A 24,441-nucleotide genomic window follows, 5' to 3' on the forward strand; every position below is an offset into this window, starting at 1 on the left:
CAGGGTTGTCTGGTGCAGCGAAACACCCCTCTTTGTATGTTCCTGCGCACACAATCGCTCCCGGTGAAATTGGGTCCACTCTCGCTGTGCGTGATGACTGTGCGTTTAGAGGCACAACAATAGATGAACTGCAAATGGCTCTTACAAATGTTCCTCTATGCTCGCTGCAGGTGAGAGGACATTCAAGTGTGACCATTGCGACGCCACCTTCAAGAGGAAGGACACGCTCAACGTTCACATCCAGGTGGTGCACGACGGCCATAAGAAGTATAAGTGCGACCTGTGTGAGAAGGCCTTTGTCACTCCTTCTGTCCTCAAGAGCCACAAGAAGGTGAGTGTTTGCTGGAGCCAGACAACCTCAATCACAGCCAGTGATTGCATGTCTGCCAGGGCCGTCACTTTGTCCCGAAATTGAGTTCAAGCTTAATTTTTGTTGCGTTTATTTGAAATGCACATAGTTGAAATGTAACGGTTAGAAAATAATGTATGAAACATTGCAAAATGAAGTTGATTGATACAATTATCTTGCACGAAAGTACATATAGTTAGGGTTATATATAATGCAGAAGAATATACTTCTGCATTTTTCGTCAGATTATTCATTAGGGGTGGGGGAAATAATCCATTCACGTATGTATCATGATTTTCTTTGCAACGATTCACCTAAATATTTTCTGTTTGAACGCTACCGCTGATGGCGACTACATTGTATCTGTTTCCAGCAAAACAGACCAAAAACAGAAAATACAAAAAATCCATTTTCTGTACTTCTTTACAAATGAAATAAATGTCAGACATGTGATGTGCATTCTTCTTAGAAAACAATTACTTTTTTGAAATGTCTCATGATACATTGTCTCTAGAAGTGTGTTATTCAACTTTTGTTTTTGTTAAAGAAGGGGGGGAAAAAATCGCAATAATACTTTATACTATAAAACTAAATAAAACGCAATACTATCGAATCGCAATACTTCTAGAATCGCAATTAATGAAAATCGCAATACAAATCAAATCGGCACCCGTGGATCGTGAAAGAATCAAATTGGGACAAAAGCATATCGTCCCAGCCTTATCATTCATCATCAATCTTCTGCTGTCAAACTACATTTAAAAGGGAAGAAATGACAGCCCGACCATCTACTTTACCAAAATGTGTCCATTGTTTCACATTAGTCCTCGTCTCATGAACGTGATGCAGCTAACTGTTGTAATATCGTGGACTGTCAAACCTGACGGGGACATCCATCTTGACCGTTGCTGCCCATGAAGGCTTGGAAATCAATTCCTATGATGATTAGAAATGGCATTTAGCCCATTAGCTCTGCAGGGTTTCAAAGCCCCAAACAGATCTCGCTGCAGATTATGAGCCCTAAATCTGACAACGTCCGGTGTGGTTATGGATCAAGATTGAAACCAAACAGCTTCTTGGCACACGGCTAAAGAAAATGTCTTGGAGGTTGTCTCAGAACAGTAGGGCTGAAGAAAGGCATGTTGAACTGTCTCGCTGCTTACAGGCTTTTGGAGGCTGCTGGGAGATCTGGCCTTGATCAAAGCCAGGTTGCCGAGGAGATGACAACTTACTGGCCGTGTTTACACTCGCAGAGTAACCCTGCTTTTGGCCATACTATTGTTGAGGTCTTATTTAATGTACACCTTGATACTCCGCAACTGTTTGTCTGAGTAAACTTTGGCCCCCAAACAATCCCATATAGTCTCCACAGCCATCTTTTGTTAGTATCAAATCTAACCGTAGCTCTGTGCACCGTGTCTGATTCTGCCCATATGATGGAAATCAGAAGTTACATGGAGTAAGATAAAGTGACTTTTTGAACATCATGAAAGCCAAAACATCTGATCCAGGTTTGTTAGGATCACAGTATGAGCTTACCGCCATTATTCTAACAGTTATGATGCTTTTGAGTATGATTATTTCCATTATAGATTCCTCTGCCATTTCTTTTTCGTATAATCAATTAATCATTTGAATCTTTGAAATAGAAACATTGTTTAAAAAATAGTCAGAAAATGCCGAGGGGACTTTTAAAAAAAAAAAGGTTTTGTTTTACTCAACCAACATCAAAACACGAATATGTTAAATTTATACAATGATATGTAACAGAGAGAAACACATTTGAGAATCTCTAACCAGCAAACGTTTGGCATTTTTGATGAAAAATGATTGAACGAATTGATCGATTTTCAATGTATTTCAAGATGGGACAGAACGGATGTACACCTTTGTGTCTTTCTTTGTGTCACGCGGTATGTGATGTTGCAGCAGTTGCTTGTGCAAATGAACAGTAGTGCAGCCCATGTCTGACAGAACAGGCCTGAGTTATTCGTGGAGCGCTCTTGTGTTACAGTCGATGCTTTCTCCTCAGTGAGCCTGGATTCGTGTTATATGAGAGGGCGTGTGTGTCAGCATGTATGTGCATGTATTGTATGTTTTGCACATTATACAAGATAGTCTCACCTCTGTCAGTGCTATTCTGGAAGAATTCACCCATGACTGAAAATTACAGGGTTGGATTTTGAGTAGTTACAGGCACACAGAACAATTATATATAAAAACTTTGAATCATTACCTACAACTCCCAATAAATTCCACACTTATGATTCGGAACGTGGTGTTCCCAAGTGAAATTGCTAGCGTTCCCCCCTGGCTGTCTGCCTGTGAAGGTAGAATAGCAGTGATGTTTGCTCTGTTGTACAAACAACTAACTAAATACATGCAACACTGCTCCATCTGGGACACATGTGTTCATAAAGATGTGGATTTGTTTGTGTCTGTATGTATGTGTGTGTGTGTGTGTGTGTGTGTGTGTGTGTGTGTGTGTGTGTGAGAGAGAGTGACCATGTGAATGTGCATGCATGTGTTTGTTAATGTGCATGCAAGTATGTGTGTCTGTGTGAGCATGTGTGTGCGTGCGTGTGTGTGTGTGTATGTGTGTGTGTGCGTGTGTGTGTGTGTGTTTGTGTGTGTGTGTGTGTGTGTGTGTGTGCGTGTGTGTGTGTGTGTGTGTGTGTGTGTGTGTGTGTGTGTGTGGATGGAGCCTTTGTAACGAAACACCCGAGGTGTCAGAGGGACACAGTGGGTTGATGGAGGAAAGGATGGGGGCCCAGAGAGGAGGTGTTCCTGTATTGTTGTACTGCTGTTGAAACTGTCGCTCTGAGTTTGAGCCTTTCATACTCAAGATTATTCTCGGGAATTTTCTAACAGGCCAGGAGGAGGAATTCAGAGCGTATACTTTTCAACAAGGAGAGAGAGCGAGGGGGGGAGGGGGTGGAGGAAAAGGTAGAGGAGGTAGTACATGCTTTCCACATGCGCTTCTTCCCTGTTTGCATGTGCAGCCCGTATGAGTGCACAGAGCTCAACACTGTGGACTGCTGGGAGGTGAAGGGAGAGGAAGAAGAGGGAGGAGGAGGATGCATTCGTGCACCCTGGCCTTTAGTCCCCCGGGCTTTGGACCCTGGCAAATCTGCATCGTCTGTGTTCTTTGATCCTGCCTTCAGGGCAGCTCAGTGGATCCACTGTCATGTGAACATGTGCATCTCCATTCCACTAGTTAGTGGTGCATTATGGGAGAAAACTACATTTAGTGTATTCTTTACCCAATCAGAGCAGATCAAGTTTTAATCTAAAGAGACTGGCATTTAAAGTGGAACTAGATGATGGAGTTTTTTTTTTTTACCAAGAAAAAAAAAAAAACAAAATCAGATTACATTTGTATGAATGGGTTGAAGACACAGTATGCCAGAGTTTAATTTTCTACTTTTGATGAGTATCTGATACGTATAATGTCCTGACGTTGAATTCCAGCTATCACAGTAGATCATTTTTTACTTTGTAATGTAGGAAGGATGTGAGGATGAATGTTACAAATGTTTTTTTTAACATCAACCACATGTCTGTTTTATCATTTCGGTGCCAGACACACACGGGAGAGAAGGAGAAGATCTGCCCATACTGCGGACAAAAGTTTGCCAGCAACGGCACGCTAAGGGTCCACATCCGCAGCCATACAGGTCAGTGGCCCTCCACAGGTCAATGCTTTGTTAATCCACCTTCCATCAGCTGCCATTAACATCACCTACTACAGCCCTAATGATTAGAGGTCTGGTATACTAAATACCAACACCTTGTGTTAATTGTCATTTTCATTATGTATGATGCTCAGCTCTTACTGTACCACCTTTACACCATGCTCACCGCTCAGGTCACGACTATCCACCTAACAACGTAACATATTACACATTTTAATATTAGAAAACGCCAACATGATACAGCACTGCTTGTTCCAGTCTTTGCTCTGCCACAAAAATAGAGCCCTGGATGTTCATTAAACTGCCTTAAACTGGAAAGCCACACATTCCTGTGTGTTTCCTTACCAACAGACTGGTGCAGAGACCTGGCACGGCCACACACACACGCACGCGCACACACATACACACACACACACACACACACACACACACACACACACACACACACACACACTTCTTGGCCTCTAAACTCACTCTTTCTTTCCCTCTCTCTTCTGTCTTACTGTTGGCTGTCTCCCTCTTTTTCTTACTCCTACTGAACTTCATTTCTTTCTCTCTCTCTCATGTTGTCTTCCCATTGTTCTGTTGTTTTTTAGGAGTTTGAAGACATCACTACTGTGCTTGCTCTCTGGCTTCAGACTCGCTCTCTGAAATGCACTTAAGTTCTGTAGATTTCCTATGAACTATGCCAATCCTCCTCACAGGTCTTGATCTTCTAAACTTCCTATTGAATCCAGGTAGAGTCTGTCATCATTACCAGCCCACATAGACCCCCTAATTGGCAAATCAGTTACCTAATATAATCGGTTTTTAAATAATGCTCAGTCAGCTTCATTCACTCCATGTCTTGTACTGAGTCCATACCACACTTAAAGAAATATTTTACTGATTTAAAACAGCTCTGTGTCATGGCAGTGTGGGGTGTGTGTTTAGATAAAGAGTGGTTGGCTTCCCTCCGTGGCGCCAGTGCACAGAGCTCCCTGCGGAGCAGAGCAAGTGGCGCGAAAGTGACGCGCAACGTGTCACCGAGGTCCGCCGAAACATGTCGTTTTGAATCATCTGGTGGATCTCGACAGACATCTGCTCCAACGTGCACTGGAGCCATTGAGGGAAGCCAAACACCGTTCATCTAAAGACACTGGCCACACAAAGATGACACAGAGCTGGATTAAAATCGGTAAAGTATCCCTTTAAATCATACGTGTAGCCTCTTCAAACATTCCTGTCAGGTGTTGACAGGATTAGTGTGTCAAAAAGTGTGTGTATATTTCAGTGCTAGCCGGACAATGGTCCTACCACACTTTGTCAACAGCGTCCTTTGTATCCGTGTGTGCGCGAGCTGCGTATGTGTGTTTTTTTTGTATATGTGTGTGCGAAGGACAAACCAACAGTAAGAGAGAAAGTATTCCAGTGTGAGCTGTGGCCCAGTCTGATTGTATTTATATAGAATAAACAAAAGAGAGGAATGCTGGGGGAGGGGTGGGAGCCGAGGGGACACCTCAAAGAAAGAAAGGAGTAAAGAGAGAAAAGACCACTCCAAGAAAGCATCCAGCCGGATGACCCTTGACCCTGACTGGCTGTAAATCTGTCCCCTCATTCTATAGACCGGGATTTTTTTTGTTTGTTGCCTTTTTGTGTGGGAGGAAAAAATAAGCTTTGGTGAAAAGTGCGAGTCGTTCCATGAGCGACAATCCAGACAAGACTCATCTTGTTCTCAAATAGAGAGAGTAATTTTGCACACACGGCTCATGTAACCCATTATGTACATTGTGTGATAAATGTGTAAATCATAAAACGATCCTGTTTATTTAAGAAAAACTTTAAACACGGGTAGTTTTTCTTCTGTCAGTAATCTCTTAAAGAAGGCCACCAGCTGAGGTAAAGACCTTTAAATCGACGGCTTCTCTGGATGGCGGACAGGATCTTGTTTGTCTTCCTGCTTCACAGGAACAAGTCAGTGTTGATTATTTACCTGCTGAACACAGAGGACTTTGTACAGATTACTTGGAGATTTCCTTCCCCTATCATTTTACCATGAAATACTAGAGAGCATTATGGGACAAATGGGGAAAGTGAGAAATAGATGAAAGAGACATTTTAAAACATCTACTTGAGAGCATTAAGTAGCTGGCAAAGACGTGTACTGTATATTTGGCTTGGATTTTGTTTCAATTTAATTTGGTTAAAACATGGTGCTCAAATAAATTAGTTGTAGTGCTACAGAGACAGGCGTCTTCTCAGAGAGCAGCCTTTATGAGATCACCGACAACCCATAAAATGTGAGCTGTCAAAAACTTGGACTGGATGTTGGAGACGTTGTGGAACTCAGGAGTGATGATGGATGTTTCTATCATTTTCTAAATAGTTCTTTTTGGCCCTGTGATGTGTCCTTCTCCACATCACAGCTCAGTGAGAGTCGATTTTCCCACCATGTGTGCCATGATGTGGTAAATAACCATAGTGGGGTCATGAAAATTATTTGTGCCAAGGGAAATGTTGACAGAACCCAGTGCCTCTGTGTCACACTGACATCATAGGACATGTCATGTGTGGGCACAGTGATCAGTGTAAAGCCATGAGCTGTGCTACAACAAATTGGTGTGGCATTTTAACCCTTGAAAATGATGATGTAGTGTTTATGTTGTATAATGAAACAAGCGTCAGTATTTAGACTTTTTCCACATGCACAGACAGACCAAGGTCTCCAGTGTGTTCAGCAATCAAAAGGGGAACACTTATAACTCATAACATCATCATCATAACCAACAAATAAAATATTAGTTTCCTGTAAATTTAACAAGCAGAAACATGAGGCAGAACAAAACAAAAAGCAAACACCTTTCCATTGTGTCATCTTTACACAGCTGTCTGAGTGGGGTATATTTAAGCCACCATGGTTTGAAAGGCCGCACCAATTGTTTCACTGGGATTGTCACATATTTCTCTAAAAACAAAAACATATGCCTTTACAATTACTTGAAGATATAACAACAAATAACGTCCACATAGTGGCATTAAAGGGCCACAATTTAGTTTAGTTAGCAATTTAGTTTGGCACTTCCTGACAGCATTAGGTTTTTTTTTCTCCAGACAGAAATGTCCCTCCTGAGCCACAGAAACAGTTATACAACTTGTAACATAAAGATCTGTGCCCCTTTAATGTACTGATCAGAAAAAAAGCAACAGGCCTACATTCTCACAGGCCTAGGCCCCAGGGTATTTATTATTGTCAAATCCCATATTCTGTTATTATCAGGTTATATACAGTAGATAAAATACATACAGGCCAAAGTCTGGTGTCTGGTTTTTCTCAGAGACTTAGAGAAAGGAGTGGTTGGTCTAACGTTTGTATTACAGATGACAGGAAAAGTAGACCTGCCTCACTGAACTTGAAGCTTGTGTTATAGTTGTGTACAACCTGAAGCATTTTCAGTAAATACATTTCATCTAAACTTTGAAACATTTGTATAATTATACAAAAGGCCGTGCCAGAAAACTTTATACAAAACATTCAATGTGCATTTTCAGTGATGTGTTTTACAGTGAATTGCTGTAATAGAGATTGCTCTGAGGTCACTGTTCTTTGTGTCATTATGGGTTTCTCAGTGAGACCGAAATTGATATTAAAACAATATACAATACAATCAATATTTATTTCCTTTTCAGTAATGGAAAAGAGAAAGAGAAAATAACACCAGGACTTGTTCATGGAAAATACCATCTTCATTTTATAAACACGCACTTGCTATCCCACTAGCACCGGACAAAGGATACTAATTGTCTCGATAATGGTGTCATTTGTTACAGTAATTATACACAGCCATATTTTGATGCTTTAAAAAGCTACACATTGCAGCTTTAGGTGATCGCACGACAGAACAACTGCCCTCAAATGGACATCTGGTAGAACTCTGGAATCACTGAACCTATTTACGCACAGATGATTTTGTTTGTCTTTACTGTGGTCATGGTTACAATCTTGAAAAGTAAAATCACTATGTACTGAATTATTGTCTCTGTGATAAATAGTGCTGCGCTATCGCAGCTTGGTCTCTTTTTTTTTCCGGGTGTCGTGCAGATGCTTAATTTGGATTGAGGATGGAGTTTTGAGACGCGTGTCAGGAGTTCGGATCTGCGACATGTGCGGTAAGGCGAGTCTGTCTGATACCTTCACATGGGCGAGTTTAAGGGAATTGTTTGAGGAAGTGGAGAAATCTACCGAGACCCTGGCTATAATGGAAAGGTCAAGTGTAAAAGTTGTTGGGCGTTCTTACGGCTCATCAAAGGTGATCTCTTATCATCTCCAACACACTGATATCACATTACCTCTGTGGCCCCTGTCGGCATGTGACACAGGGCAGAGAGAAGGACAGTGGAGGGCCACTGTCTGGCTGAACTGGAGGAAGATGGGAATTCATTTTTTGACGGACAGCACTAATGTCTTTCAGACCGGAGCCCCGAAGCTACAAAGCGTTCTCCATAACAGGAACGCTGTGCGGCAGGCAGGACGACAAAGCCGGCCATCTGCTAACCAGACACACGGCCGTACGCACACATATACAACACACAAGGGGTGCCAAACGGATCGATTAGCAGACAAGGAGTGTGAGGGCCACAGCGGGGGCCGGGGGAGACACCCAGGGTCAAAGAGATGGTGTACTGTTTCAGCACATGCTAAATCAGTTACCATCTCCACACACATAAAGCCCAGGCTCAGTGCTGCAGCCACCCCTCATAATCCCCAAACAATCTGGCTCAATCTGGAGAATAAGTGGAGGGTTTCTAGTTACAGTAACACTCAGCTAAACAGACACAAAGCCTCTCGCACGAATAACAGAGACCCATGTTGCAAGAATGTTACTACTTAGGTTCCTGAGTAATATTTGTTTATTTCCTGTTTCGCTAAAGGTTTGAGTTGCTCATGATTCATTAAGAGCAGGTTGAACCAGTGGAAAAGCAATGACTGTTGAATTAAAGTAGTTTTGAGTGGGATATGTGCTCTATAAGTGATCGTATTTATGAATGACCTCTTTTGGAATATATGGATAATTATCCAGATGAGGCCCACATGTCCAGAATCAGAGAGTGTATAGGTTAAGTAGGTGAATTGGTGTACACTTATTGTGAGCCTCTGTGTTAACAGGGTGTGGTGTATTAACTGACAATAGCCAGCTCCTGGGAGGGATGTGAGCCAAGCTACAGAAGTACACTGGCACACCGCGCTCCGGCGCAATTAGCCCACTAATGCCTTCCCCAGGACTCCCCAAGGCTAACGCTGGGACCTTAACCCGATACCACACATGCTACAGAAGACATAGGATTTGCTCTCCTCTTTCTCAAAACACATCTGGGATTCAGATTTTCCTGTTTGTCAACAAACCCCCCCCCCCCCCCAGAGCTGAAATTGCGCAGAATGGGACAGAATGGCGAGCTTTCCTCTGCACATGTTTCAGTATGGGTAATCAGTGCACATCTGTCACGTTAACCCTTTCCGACACCAACGTAAGGGTTACACATTTCATTACTTTGTGTCACAGCGCTCCTCATTGTGCTCTGCTGAAGCCCTCTTGTGGGGGGGAGGTTTACGATGGGTTTAGACCCCGACTTGTATGTCGTGACAGCTGTCGCAGCTTCTCTGTTAACAGACACAGGATTTGTGTATCACAAATGGTTTTAATATAACCATTGTAGTCCTAATAAAAATGTATTAAGTCAAAGTAGTAGTCGGACACAAATGGATAAATGAGTACATCTGCCCAGTCTCATCTAGTCAGGGACAGAAAACATTTAAATCAAAACAAAACGATATGAAATATTTACTGTGTACCTCAATCAAACCTTACTTCCTTGCTGTAAAGAACAGAAGAGAAATATTCCTTCAGCACAGTTGTGTTCATAGCACTGGGAGATAATATTACTTTTCTCATATCCTCCCTAGATGGATCTTCTTTGCATTTTGAATCCCAAAGAAACACAGCTAATTAACCTTATTACTTAAAGGGACAAAACATCTCCCCCATCAATAAAATGACTTGCTTGCCTGTTCAACAATTAGCCACTAAAGAGAGATTACTATGAAGCAGATAAGAAATGAGATTGTCGTACTGAAGGAATGAACACAGATGTGTAGCTGTAGGTATCTATTTTTAGCAGTGTTTCATTAGATTGTACTGTGTATACTTGCAGGCATATATTTAAATTCAGAAAAGAGTCATTTCCTATATCACGAGGAAGGGGATTTCAGAAAATGCTTTTTTAAGTTTGATTCCCTACTCTATTTTCTGAACACAGGAGATTTATTTAGTTTGCTCTAGCTTCCTGATTAAGGGTATATCTATGAAATAAATTAAGCAATTATTGAACCCAGAAATTTTTCCTGTCGGAGACTTTAATTTCAGTATGGTTCTATAGGTTACCTCATATCCCTTCTATAGATTAATCAGCTCTGGTGCTCCTATCTGGCCTTTGGATCGGCACACGGTAAACAGATCCATGTGTCAGTGGACTGTTTGACTGACAGCCTGTCACTTTCTCTTTGTCATCATCGGTGTGTGCTCAGATAGGATCTGCAGGAGTTTGGCCCAACTGCTTTTGATCCAACTGGGATAAGCCACATTGCCTCTGATGTGCTCCTAAACTGTTGGCCAGTTGTAGCTCCGATAGCGAGCCATGAAGTGTAGCCAATATAAGCTTTTGCTCTGCAGTGGAAAGTCAGTGTGCATCAGAAATGAATGGAGTGAAAGATATCTGGTGTACCAGCAGCCAGGTCAAATCTGCGTTAAGGCTGACTTATGCTTCTGTGTTAAATCGATGCCGTGGGTACGTACGTAGGTACGTGGAAATACTGACCCTACGCCGGATCCTACGATGTAGCCTGACGTGCACCTCTCAAAAAATGTAACTAAATGTCGTATGTTGTATGCTTTCATAAACAAAAACACAGATCAGTGTCACTTCTGCAATCATCTTACATTCATATCACATATCATATCATCCTAAGTATGTGTGCAATGTGCATCATATGGATGGGTGCACTGCATATGGTTAACTGTGCAAGGGTAAAAGGCTTTCATCAACATCTACAACACAGCCTTGATTATGCATCGCTTGCTGACATATTATAAGACAGATATAATCAGGTCATCACAAAATGTCCTTTGTCAACACATTTAAATAATTTAAGGAAACAATGAACTTGAAAAGTGGCCATTGAAATAAAGTGCTTGATGTGTAATTTAAGACTGCCATGGTGCTAGTGGTGGAGGGGCAGTGCATGGTCTGCACGTGAACTGCAGCGTCTCCAGCAACACAGAGCTGCCTGTGGACGCCTGTTTGTAAATAATGACAGGAAAAAACTATCGGCAAACACAGCAGTAAAAACGCAAATATCAGCCTGATATATCGGCCGGTCTGTCTATCACTAGCACAGACCAACGCACAAGTATAAACTTCAGGCCACTTACGTAGGCTACGGCGAAAGCTCTGTGTGGAGCCTCCACAAAAGCATAAATCAGCCTTTAGAGCAAGTGAAGAAGGGACAGGACAGAGGCAACAACACACACAACTCAACCATCTGTGAGGCAAGGCATTGTATAAATGTCCATTATTTATATTTTTTCTGTCATCTACCTCAGACTTAAAAAAGGAAGATCCCACACTCTGCTCTTGCTCAGCATCACAATTTATTAACAATTTATTTGCCCCTCTGGACCTAGCCAAAATGTTAGTATCATCAATAAATTGTTATGCTGAGCAAGAGCAGAGTGTTGGAACTTCCTTTTTCAAGTCTGATGTGATATTTTCCAATGCACCTGCATCTAAGAATTGTTGGCTATGCGATTTTTTTCAGTCATCTACCGGACATTGAAGGTCTGTCTTTAATTTGGTCATGTAGGAGAATATATACATACTGTATGTCATATTTTATATTGGTAAATGTGTGTGTGGCATATGTGAGCAAATGTGCAGTATATGTATAATAGAAAGTCTTCCCGAGTCTGTCTTCCTGTTTAGAGTTGTAGTCCAGTATCAGTTTCATATGTGAATGATGTCTAATTGTTTTGGTTCCCTAGGTGAGCGTCCATACCAGTGCCCCTACTGTGACAAAGCATTCAGCAAGAATGATGGCCTGAAGATGCACATCCGCACACACACTCGTGTAAGTTTCCCCCTTTCTGTACTCACGTTTGGAAGAACTTCATCTTTCGGTTATTGTGTGTGTATAGTGTACAGTATTTTGTATTCTCCATTACAGTATTTCGAATCATAAGTACAATCAGACATTTGTTAGTTAAACTTGATCGGAGGCATATTGATAATTTGATAGAATATTTGCTCTGGTGCATCAAATCAAGAGCTCCCTAAACACTTGTAAATGGTCCAATCACAGCCATTCGTGTCCAGCACACTGTGATTAGCCAATCCTTGCCTCCAAAAACACAGTAATGGATATAGTGAAGTATTTTACAATGTAACTTATAAGTGTAACTTTTTTTTTAATCAATGTTTAGATGTGTCCTCTTGATTTTGTTACATGCCATGGTGGCATTATTATATATTTACTGAAGCAATGGCATTGTTAATCAGACAAAGCATCACCAAATGCACCGTAGGCCTTTGGTATTTGGCCTTTGTAGGAAAAGCACAGACGTAAATAATCAGGCTGGCTCATACATGTCGTACATGTAGCTACGAAAAGAAATGCATTGTTATTCGTATGTATCCCACGAATTTATGAGTTTGCCCCACATGGACTGCTGCTGTATAAAACCACAAAGAAGCAGGGCTTTTAAGCAGGGGAGGGGAGTTTGTGTCCCGGGAGAAGAGGAAAAAAACACCCTTTCTCCCAGGTAACGGGCGTTTGTGTCCCGGGAGTACTACTTAAGGTTAACCCAAACCACTTTTTTTTTTTTTTTTTTATAATCTTAACTAGTCTTTGGTGTCTAAACTTAAAGGAGAATTCGGGCCGATTTTTACCTGAATCTTGATCGCTAGATGTCTCTGAGTATTGTCGATAGGAAGAAAAAAACGACCAAAATCTGTGCTAGCAAACTGGAGCTGCTGCAGCTAATGCTGAGCTCCCAGTTAGCTAAAATGCCAGTTGTGGGGGCATGTTCTAAAGAGTGCCTTTGTGCCTCTTAACAGACACAAAATGCAATTAAAATGTCTGTGCAACACAAACAGGGCCCTTACGTGACAACAAGATGTGTTTTCAACTCAGACATTGTGAAGAAACAGTTTAAATTCAAAGTTTGTACTGTCACCTACCTCTTTTTCCATCGGTCGCTTCACCAAAAGCCCAGAAGAGTCGATCACGGAGGTCATGCCTTCGCGACGAAGTTTATTTCCCCCTCAAAAATAGGTAATTGAGCACTGTAGTGGTTATGACCATATCAGTGACTATGTAACTACATGGAAACGGTCCAAACGATGCCTGTGGCTTGCACAGTAATAGCGTTACTGAAGGCTAGCTGTAGTCTTGCGCTGAAGTCCCGTGGGAATTCAGTTGTTGAAATGGTAAACAAACACAAACGCAAACCATCTCTTTTCTACAGTAGATCAACACACGTTATTCTTACTCCAAGCGTCTTCCCTTGTGAACACCTCCGATCTTCACTCTTCACACACTACACTCCGATCTGCACACTACTGTTTACCGTTTCCTGCAACAACTGAATTCCATTCCGAGACATCTAGCGATCAAGATTCAGGTAAAAATCGGCCGGAATTCTCGGCCAGCTCGCAGTACCTTTTTGTTGTCTTAACAACTGTAAAACAGATGCGGCCATGTGACCGTAATTTTGTAATATATCATACGAATTGTTGTGCTAGTTTTTGTACGATAACGATATCATCGTTTCAGGGTCCTGATATTGTGCATGCTGGCTCACTGTCACACTGTCATGGCTTACTGGGACAATTGAATTGAACAGAATAGGGCTTTGAGTCTGTTAGTCAACTAATCATTTTGGTCTTAGTCAACTAAGATTTCTTTAGTCGATTAGTCATTTTTTTATGCTTTTCATGCTGAATGACTTATTTAAAAAAAAATGTATGATCATATCTCTGGTAACCACAAGATTTGAAGTGGTGCTTTTGCATGATTCTTTTAAGTTTTACAGATCTGTCGATTAAATCAGCTAATCGATTAGTCGAAATCATATGAGTGTTAGTCGATTAAGAACTTCATTAGTCGAGGACAGCCCTAGAACAGAGCCATTATTAATATTATGAGTAACATGTTTGCTTTTCAAAGTCAAAATGCTGTGAAAAAGGCCTATTAACACCTAATTGCAATGTTTTTTAGTGTTGTACTATATTCCAGAATGCAATGAGTGCAGTGAAAAGGTGTCAAGACAAAGAAAGAGAGAAAGGGATGCTCACACAGCGTCAGGTCTCCCACTGACTCAATCATTCAATCTGGACCACTTTGCTTCAGTTTTTCTGTCCAGTCTGAACTTCAGAGTGTGCATAAAGAAATTCTCACACACCTCGCCTAGTGAAAAATGTCCTGTCTCCTCTGTGTCTAACAGAAGTGACACTCCCTAGTCATTTAATTATGAGGTAAATCCCACATTTGCAGGTTCTTTCATGAATCATCTAGTGACGCAAAAGGCAAGAGAAAATGACATACACTTTACTTAGACTGTTTGCTGTTTGTTATTGACATCCCCAGCTTTACTGCTTTAGAAACTGGGAGAAACTTTCCGATGCAGACATAGGAAATGTTGTTTTAATGGCCCAAACATGTAAATGTAAAGCGAGCCAGGGCTCGGGGTGGAGAAAGGAAAAGGTAGGTTTCTCCCTGGACGTCATGAGGTCATATCCTGGGTCGGGACAGCGCTCATTTCCCAGCATCACTTGAAACGATTGAAGTTCTCCACCAAAGCGCCACTTTCCATGAGCTCTTTGTGAGAATCTGGACATGTGTTGGTGGCACTTTTGATAAAAGCGACTTAATATGTATTTCATCACAGATTTCCATCATCAATTCATACAGTTATGACTGTGACAGTCTGGGCCTGTCAACACTGTTCATTTCAAAGATTTGCCCTCTGTTAATGTTGTCCAGAGCACGGCGCTCTGCTGTTACCGTGTGCCGATAATGGACGTATCCTGCCCAGGTTGACGTCCCTCAGTAGAAACAGGCAGGTATAATTTTCTGGTGAGCTGCTGATTAAACTGACTGATGTTTTGCTCCTAATGTTCCCAGATCTGCCTTTGCTCACAGCGCTCTGAAATATGGGTTGAACAGTTACAAACAGCAGAACCAGATGAAGTCACTGTCATTTGGCTGAGAGAGCTGCAGCTCACTCTTAATGTACACGACGATTTGAGATGTGTGTATACCACAAACCACATCGTCTGCAAACTCAAGTGGAACACATTTGATGCCGATATGAAATTCTGACATTTTGGATATTAAGAGATTTTTTTTACAATATGGTTTTGATCTCTGATGATGGCTGTTGTATGATTACAAACGCATATTTTATGTAAAAGGTTTCATCTTTCGTTGTCACGCACGAAGGCGTTAGGACACTTTAAAACTGGTTAAAAGGTTAAACTTTTCCTTTTTAACTTTTCCTGATTGTGATTATGGCAGACACACGCTAGTAGGAGAACCATTCTAAAAATTCCAATTGGGGAAAGCGTTTGGTCTCTGGAAATTATAGTGTGGTCTAGACTTACTCTACCTGAAAAGTGTCCTAAGATAACGTCTGTGATGATTTGACACTATGGGCCCTATTTTAACGATCACAGGTGCGTTTAGGGCGTGTACAAATCCACTTTTGCTAGTTTGACGACGGAAAAAAGGGATTGAAAAGGGTTGAACTTAGTGTCTTCATTAACCAGAGGTGTGTTTTGGGCGTAACATGCAATCAACCAATCAGTGTCATCTCCCATTCCCTTTAAAAGCCAGGTGCGTTTGGACCTTGGAGCATTGCTATTATGATGGAGGATTTGCACCGTAATATTTTTATTTGTAATCTTTTGCATGTTTGTGTGCTGCTGTGCGTCCCTGTGTGTGTAACAAGCAAAGTGTGTCTGCACTGTGCACGAGCCTAGGAGCATTTTACTAATGCTCTGTTAAAATAACAATGAAATGCTGCGCTATTGACTTTATTCCAGGTTTTTGTTGGTCAATGGCGCGATCACCTCCCGCTGCCTCAAGATAGCAATATTCCCAGAATGCACCTGAACACACCTCCCTGTAAGACCAGCACGCCCATGGGCGCACAGATGGGTGCAGGTGCATTTGTTATTTAAACGACGCGGGCGCTGGACGGGAAACTGACAACTGCGTCGGTCTTAAACTAGCAAAGACACTCACGTCGGGCTTTGTGCTGCGCCGGGTGCAGGATAGGGCCCTATAAATTAAATTGAATTGATTAAAGTGTTGTTGACAAATACAGATGTTACAATCAGACGTAATGCTGCTGTGCTCTCAGCTAAAGGAATTTGAGGCTTCTGTATCTCTTCATCCAATCCACTTCACCTTTGCGTGTCTCAGTTCTTTCTCACAAAGCAAAACCAACTTGCTAAACAGTTGCTAAAAGTTTGTCTTCATTTTGATTTAATTTTGTGATGAATGTCAGTCCTTGTTTTCCAAGTCGCTTAAAAAACTTTGTTAAACGAAGGAAACTATTAGCTAAACGCGAATGTCATTGTCAACACGTCACTGACTTCACAGTAAAGGCCAACCACTGACTTCAAATTAAAATGCACTTTTATTGTGAAAGCAAGTGCCTTGTTATCACCAGTGGTTTTTATGAAATACAGAAAACAAGTTAGTAACCAGGTTAGCCATTGTTAGGAATACCAGATGATAACAACGCATTATGCTGTTTTTTTGCATACAGTACAAACAGCGTAACATGTCCACTGCTAGAAGTTGGACAGGACTGTGTATATGACTGATTTAGTGAGACACAAATAAGACAGAAGTGCTTCTAACTGTATGTTACTACAGCTTTCATTACTGTTGATGCACAGAACAGCCATGTTGTATTTTGAGCTTGAGGTACTGTGAGGTTGTCTGACTTCTCAACTTAGAAATCCGACTAAAGGCGGCGTGTTTCTGACTTCCGAGCATAACGGAACGCCCTATTAAGGTGGACCGGTGCTCTTTGTTGATTTCTAACTGAAGCCTGATAGAGCACAAAGACATCCTGTCAGCATGCTGCTTTACAAATAGCCACATATTTAACTTGACACATGAGATGTGAGGCTCTTTTGGAGCAAATAAACACCCTCCATCCAAACTCCATCTGTGCATGTATATATGTGCTATTTGCTTGAGAGTGGTCAAACTCAGAGGAAAAGGCCAGATCACAGGCCAAAGGGTGAACAGCTGCTGAAGAGTGAAGGTCACCAGGTACAGATGTTCAATGTTACTTGGGTCATAGTGATGCATTCTGGGTACACCATATCACCTAAGTCCATCCATGTGTTTCCTGGCCTTTGAACTTTGACCCCTCATAGTTTTTTTTTTCTTGGTCATACAAGAGCCATAGGACAAGGATAGTTTCTTTTTCTATAAGGCACGACCTTATAGAAAAATAAATTATCCTTGTTAAAGCTGAAGATTTAAGTTGGAATTTGCATTACACAGATCATCACAGAGTCTGTTTTCACACACACACACACACACACACACACACACACACACACACACACACACACACACACACTGCTTTATTTCCATCGCTCCCCTTCATTCAGTCACATGCACACAAACAGTTGCATACTTAAAGCCGCTCACACACGCACATGCAGTGAACCTGATCTTTACCTCCTTTTGTATCCTGTGTCACTGGGCACTCCTTGCCCCGCCCACATGATAGCGCCTTTCCCAGGACCCTTACTTCCTGCATTCACCCTGTTCCCATGACAACTAAGCTTTAAATGGGTAGAGCCTTTGCTATCAGCCAGACTTGTCAAAAACAGCTTTCCAAAGAGTGACGATCTCCACACTTCTTACTTCTCCTCAAGTCTTTTACAGTAGGTGTCACCACTGTTTCCCCTCATACTGTAGGACACACCTACTCTTCAAGGCAGCCGTCCACCCAGTTGAACACACACACACACACACACACACACACACACACACATACTTGAGATAGCTGCTTTGACTGACACTGAGACAGGCCTCCGAAAGGCGTAGAGGAAATGTTCTTTGGTAAACTGATGAGGTGTGGAGACAGAGGAGTGATATTCTACAGCACCAGAGAGCCAGTGCTCTGATACATGTTCAAAGGGATTTTCTGTGCCGTGTTTTCCTTACTCTTTTGAGGAATCCATGTGTTTTTGATGGCCCCTTTGCCGGTCATTTCCTCCCTACTGCAGGGGCTGTACAACCTTTCATTTCATATCTTCATAAACTCACAGGGAGAACACCGGGGTGTGAAGCAAGTGAGCAAGTGAGAGGGTATCTGTGTGTGTGTGTGTGTGTGTGTGCGTGCGTGCGTGCGTGCGTGCGTGTTACTGGGATATTTCTACATCTTCTTGTGTTTTCCGCTGTGCTGTGCATGCACATGTGTGTGTCATTACCCTGGTGTATGCCATATGTGACCAAACTGGGGAAGTATTGTTTTATGTATTGTTCTGCTGCACACTGACAGATCAAGTGCCCTCTTTAAACTTAGTGTGTATGTGTGTGTGTGTGTGTGTGTGTGTGTGTGTGTGTGTGTGTGTGTGTGTGTGTGTGTGTGTGTGTGTGTGTGTGTGTGTGTGTGTTGCTGCAGGAAAAGCCGTATAAATGCAGCGAGTGCAACAAAGCCTTTAGCCAGAAAAGAGGACTGGACGAGCACATGAGGACCCACACAGGAGAGAAACCTTTCCAATGTGATGTGAGTATCCAACTTCTGTCTTCCCTGGATTCTTGCACGTGTTTGTCTGTGTGTACTTTATATGTGATGGCACAAGGCCAGATGTGGGGAAGAGTTGGGGGGCTCAGTAAGAGGCAGATAGTGATCTTGCTTCTCTGGAGGGGCAGAGTGGGCTGATCTCACGTAAACACATTGAGAAGATCAGAGGGAGAAATTACCCTCTGCTTATAATACTGCAGGAGAAATAATTATTCTCAGAGACTGGGGAGGGAACATGTGACAGAAGATGTTGTCCATGTTAGAAACAAACTTTTTGAATGCTGTGTTTTATTGGCATTTCTTTTTAAATAGAAACATTTTAATGTGATAAATAATGGAAGCCAGATGCCTTTTAAACAGAATGAAGATGATGTTATTGTAGACCGGGGGTTTTCAGACTAATGCTGTGTGAGGTAAAAGAGGCAGGTGCAAGCTGTTCTAAAAAAGGACAGCAAGTCAAAATAGTTTGGCTCGCTCAACAACACGGTCAATTAAAGTGCTTAAGCTACTTCTTCTTGGAGTCATAACTCAGTCAAAACTGATCACAAAAACAAGATGAACCTATTTTTTAGATTCAGAGTAACTAAAACCTTTCAGGGATATCATTGTGTCCATTGCAAATCAATGCCCATAAATCATAAATCCACTTAGAAATCATTGAAATAAAGACAAACCTTGTAACTCAGAACTTGCTTGAGAATCATCATGTTTTTAAGTTTTCTTCAGTATCAAAGTAATCCAGCGATGGTTCACATGGACATTCATAGAAACATTGCAAACAGGAACTGATAATAACTACTTCAGCATACTTTTACTGTAATGGTGCCACTTTGCTTACTAAATACAAATACAGGCTTAGAGGTAATAAACTAAAATGTGGGAGGCACAGTTGTCTGAGGGGGGGGTCCACAGTGTCAGACTTTGAAAGCCTTTGATCTAGACAGCTCAGTCATGGACGATACTCTTAGATCGTAACTCTGGAAGCCAAATATCTCTTAATTCTTTGAAGAACATCAAAAAAACAATTGTGTCTAATCCATCACCCAACTCTGGATTCTCAGACTCTCGTTTGAGCTTTAACACCCTAATAAGCCTAAATCTGTGGCATCGCCTCACGTTCCAAACCAAAAAATGGGCATAGAGTTGTTGTTTGAGACCACAGAATCAGTTTCCTATTCATCGTCAGTGAAGCATCAGAAGACATCCAACATTCATCTGGCTTCTTTTTCCCAGCTGTGGAAGAGAAATTCTCATGTAAATAATTCTACGCTAAACTAAAAAGATAATAGAAATAACATGTGGATTTTATTTCGGAGTGGATTTTGAGTCAGACAAAAGGATCGCACAGTTCCAGGAACATTTTCCAGACAAGCTAGAGGGGCTCTATAAGCAGTGTCTGTCATAACAGCATTAAAAATGTTGTAGAAGCATCCAGTAACATCTGGGTTAGGATGAGATGAGAAGGCCCTTCTCTCATCAGCTCCTGCCACTGGTGCACTTTATAAAATGTCTAATATTTTACTGACTGGATCAGATTCGTTGATTGTTTGACAGATATTTGGATAGACAGAGAGACAGACAGACACACACACACACACACACACACACACACACACACATTACTGGCAACAAGAGCTTTTTGTCTATATTCCTACTGCAGCCATTACTGTAGCAGGACACACATGTATAGTTGTCATGAACACATTACATTATAATTTCATGAGGTTATGAAGTTACCCATGATGAAAAAAAATCCATTCTATAGAGTGGAGAGGAGCAGGATCGCTTTGTGACCGGCGCAGAGAAATGCGCATCTGATTTGAGCAGCCAGGCGCCCGATCAGGCACAAATCTACGCTTCGCAGCGCTTCGCGGCCAGTGTGCCCCGACCGCAAGAATTATTATGGTAGAAAAACGCTGTGTACAGTTATTAACTTACAACGACTCTGGACCAAAAAAAAATAATTCTGAACCGACCACATGATATTAGGACAGGAATCTCCTTATTTTTCACCATGATTCTCGCAGGAATTCTGTTTGTCTTTTGCCACAGATATAAACTGTCTGTGAGACTTTGTGAATGTAGTCATGGCGCTGAAGTTCTTCCCAGATAGAGTGAGGAGGACACATGCTGTGCCTCTTGAAGCAGTATGTTAAACTGCAGCTGCACAGCAGCCAGCGGCAGATTATCATGATTGATAGAGGACGATGGAGTCATTTTGTACAGTGTAAAATGGCTCATTTATGATGGATGTTAAGTTGCATGCATTCCCTCTCGCTGCTGGTGGAGGAAACAAAGTCTGTCGCCAAGGTCCGCCGCGTGTGATTTACAAATCACTCTCTGTGTCTCTGGCTGTGGCGGAGATAAGCCTGAACTCTACAGTGAGCAGAAGAATTCAGCAAACAAGACCACGGGTTAAACGACTTCAAGTTTTAAAATCCTGTATTGTTCCGTGTGTTTTCTAGGTGTGTGACCTGTCGTTCAGCTTGAAGAAGATGCTTAGCAGGCACAAGCTCACACACAACCCGAACCGGCCAATGGCAGAGTGCCAGCTGTGCCATAAGAAGTTCACCAGGAACGACTACCTCAAAGTACACATGGAGAACGTCCACGGGGAGACGGAGAGCTAGAGCTAATTATGGAACCGCTGGCTGACAATGATATCTGATTCCTCAGATAAAGTTCAGTCTCCCTATGCAACCAGTATGGCCTATACATACTGTATATACAGATGGAGCGATAGCAGAAACGTTGTTATTAAAGATACACACATGTAGGATATGGAAAACATTTGGGCGAGTATTTCAGAATTGAAACACAGGCTGTACATTTGTTATTTGTAATGTTTGTCATACTGTTTAGTAGGGCTGCTCGATATGAGGAAAATATGTGATAACATTGTTGAAAACAATATTACTTACAATAAATACACAAATATTAAAGTGTACCTAGTTCTGCCTTTCTGCTACTTTCAGTGTTCTGCTAAAATACAACAAATTGCTTGTTGAATTTGGAAAACAAAATTATTTTATTGAACATTGAACATAAAAAGCACCATTAAAACAAAATGGCAGTTACATTTAAAGTGTAGTTTTCTACTGATACTCTCTTTCAACTAACTCAAAAAATCTCAGAGTGTCTTTGGCGATGTGTTTATTGCGCAAGTTGATATCGCGATGACACTATAAAAACCATGTATTGTGCAGCCCTACTGTTTAGGTATTGTTTGAGCTGCCTTCAGAGTGTCTGCTCACAGATATGTCTGTTATTTCACTTTTAGTCTGTCTGACTTCTAACCAGTGTTACTGTTCATACTGTTACAGCCTGACCTCTTCCACTGTAGCATTTACTGACCAGCTGTCTGAACACATTACTGTACATCTGTGGCCAGTAGACCTTGAAGCGCACTTACCTGTACGCTTTCTACATGTTTATACCGGTTCTTTGGCATCCAAACATGTTTAATATTTAGACTGTTAAGCCCTAGAGCACACTACACAAGCATGTTGCTCCATTTATTATTTCAAAGTAAAAGTATTTCAACAGTATGTTTGAACGGGAGATGGAGAGAAGTGAAGCTCTGAAAACTGTAATACTAACCAGCTACGAGATCTGAAACAGCTCACCTGTAAGTTTTTATTTACATGAATGGCCAGAGTATAAACATACTGTCCCCAGTCTTTCATGCTCCTATTTCAGATCTATTTGGGTCCTCATTTAAAAAGCGATCAAGAAAACAGAAGTTTCATGGCTTTTTAGGTATAATCTGGTAGACAACTTTAAAACTACAGGGCATACATTATTAATTTAAGATGAATGAGTTCCTCCCTTTCCCACAGCCTTTTGGTGCTTAAAGTGTGTTACTGTTTCTGCGTCCCAAATTGTCTTAGGGACATGAAGAGAATCCAAAGTACTGTGTGTGTTGAATTTCTTAATGTATTGAGTATGTTTTCATATGAACGGCCCAGGGTTATTGTGCCTTACGGTATGTGTTTAAGTTCTTTGTTCATCATTGTTCGATACAGTATTTAATGTATTTCAATAGAAGTGCAATTCTCTCTTGTTTTATGTCCACACCCATTTGCTTCCTCATGTACTGCCCCTGTGATGAATGCACATGTTCCCGCTGTTTATTCTGCATCTGTAGACTGTGAATTGTCACTTCACACTTTTGTATTTTGAAATATATAAAACCTCATCACCTACCAAACATCCATTTCCTCCGCCCGTTCTAATTATGTGTTTGTGAACTGTTGACGTTGGGGGTGGGGGTGCAAGGAAACGCTTTGAGAGTTGATTAAAAGTGTTCGCTTTCTCGTTGTTAATCTAACCCCTATTCTTGGGTTGGCAGTCTGCTGGGAGCGAGGGCTAATTATGCTTTTTCTTCTTACTGAGGCCACAGTCACCACTTGCCTGATCCGTAAAGCCACACTCTAAATATTGCCTGTGATGGTTTCTCTCTGTGGATGCGGGGAGTCTTTCTCACATCCGTCCCCTGCAGAGGCTCTCTAGTATCTCAGGATTTATCTGTGAGAATCTCCGGAGCGGTGGAGTGAAGTGGGAGAGCTGCGAGTATTTCTCATCTTCGCTGTGTGAAGATTGTCAAACGGGCTGCTGTTGAAACTCAATAAATCTTGCCATGTGTGCTTTTGGCTTCCTAAAAACACATAACTCCTACAGTATGTCTATCTTCACTTATTTGAGTGTGTCCTGTTTGTTTTAACAATTAGCTAATGTTCATGTTAGATTACATTTCAGCTCCGCTGCATAAAGAAATCAAAACCAGCATTATGTTTCAGGCGCTCCTATCAGCCTCTCTCTGCCAGGCTTCCAGAGGAGCGTGGTTATCGATGACTCTCAGATCCCATGTGGCCGGGTTACCCTGCTCTCCCTCTGGAGCTCGGTTCACCGCGTGGCCGTGCAGGGCGTGGCTGCAGTCGCCAGCCCTCGCTGCCCGCTGAGCTTGTGCTGCCCGCCGCCTGCTTGTTAGTGGTGAGGCCTCCAGGCCATACTGACGCACTCTCAAATACAGTAGCATTTATACTGCATCTTGTAAACAGTAGTAGTAGTAGTGGGGATATCCAACAGTGGAATATTATTGTCTGCCACATGTCTGTCTTGTTGGACTGACAGGTCAGAGTGGGAGTTGAGATATCTCTGCTTTTGATTATCACTTTGCTATCTCTCTCTGTGTCTGTAACAGGGGCGATTTAAGCCTAAAAAAATAGTCTGTTAATCTATTGAGAGCTAAGGAGTTCTCCTCTAGGAATATTACGGCATCGTGAAATTAAATCCAGAATCTAGATGCCTAGATCATTCAGAAAAAAGTGCTTGTCAGCCATTAGTCAAAATCGCATAAATCTCTCATTTTTAAAATTGATAATATTGATACTGCATTTTGGAAATGTCAGTGTTTTTTCATAGATAAATATCGGATTTCATTTGTAATACCTCCTCACCTTTGTAGTAATGGCCCAGTGGCTGAGCATCACAGGAAGATTTCTCAGAATTGTTGGTTTCTTTCTAG

General features: G+C 41.8%; 1 protein-coding gene across 1 annotated transcript in view; it reads left to right on the forward strand.

Annotated features, from left to right (window-relative positions):
- Positions 1-23,555, forward strand: part of prdm5 (PR domain containing 5) — a 41,080-nt gene extending 17,525 nt beyond the window's left edge. Inside the window, exons 12-16 of the mRNA XM_078259777.1 lie at positions 171-331; positions 3,933-4,026; positions 12,117-12,202; positions 18,792-18,896; positions 21,380-23,555. Coding sequence (XP_078115903.1) covers positions 171-331; positions 3,933-4,026; positions 12,117-12,202; positions 18,792-18,896; positions 21,380-21,544 — 611 coding nt within the window. The 3' untranslated portion in view covers positions 21,545-23,555. The remainder of the gene's footprint in view (positions 1-170; positions 332-3,932; positions 4,027-12,116; positions 12,203-18,791; positions 18,897-21,379) is intronic.
- The last annotated feature ends 886 nt before the right edge of the window (positions 23,556-24,441 follow it).

Source organism: Sander vitreus, chromosome 9 (assembly GCF_031162955.1).
Source record: "Sander vitreus isolate 19-12246 chromosome 9, sanVit1, whole genome shotgun sequence".
NCBI lineage: Eukaryota > Metazoa > Chordata > Actinopteri > Perciformes > Percidae > Sander > Sander vitreus.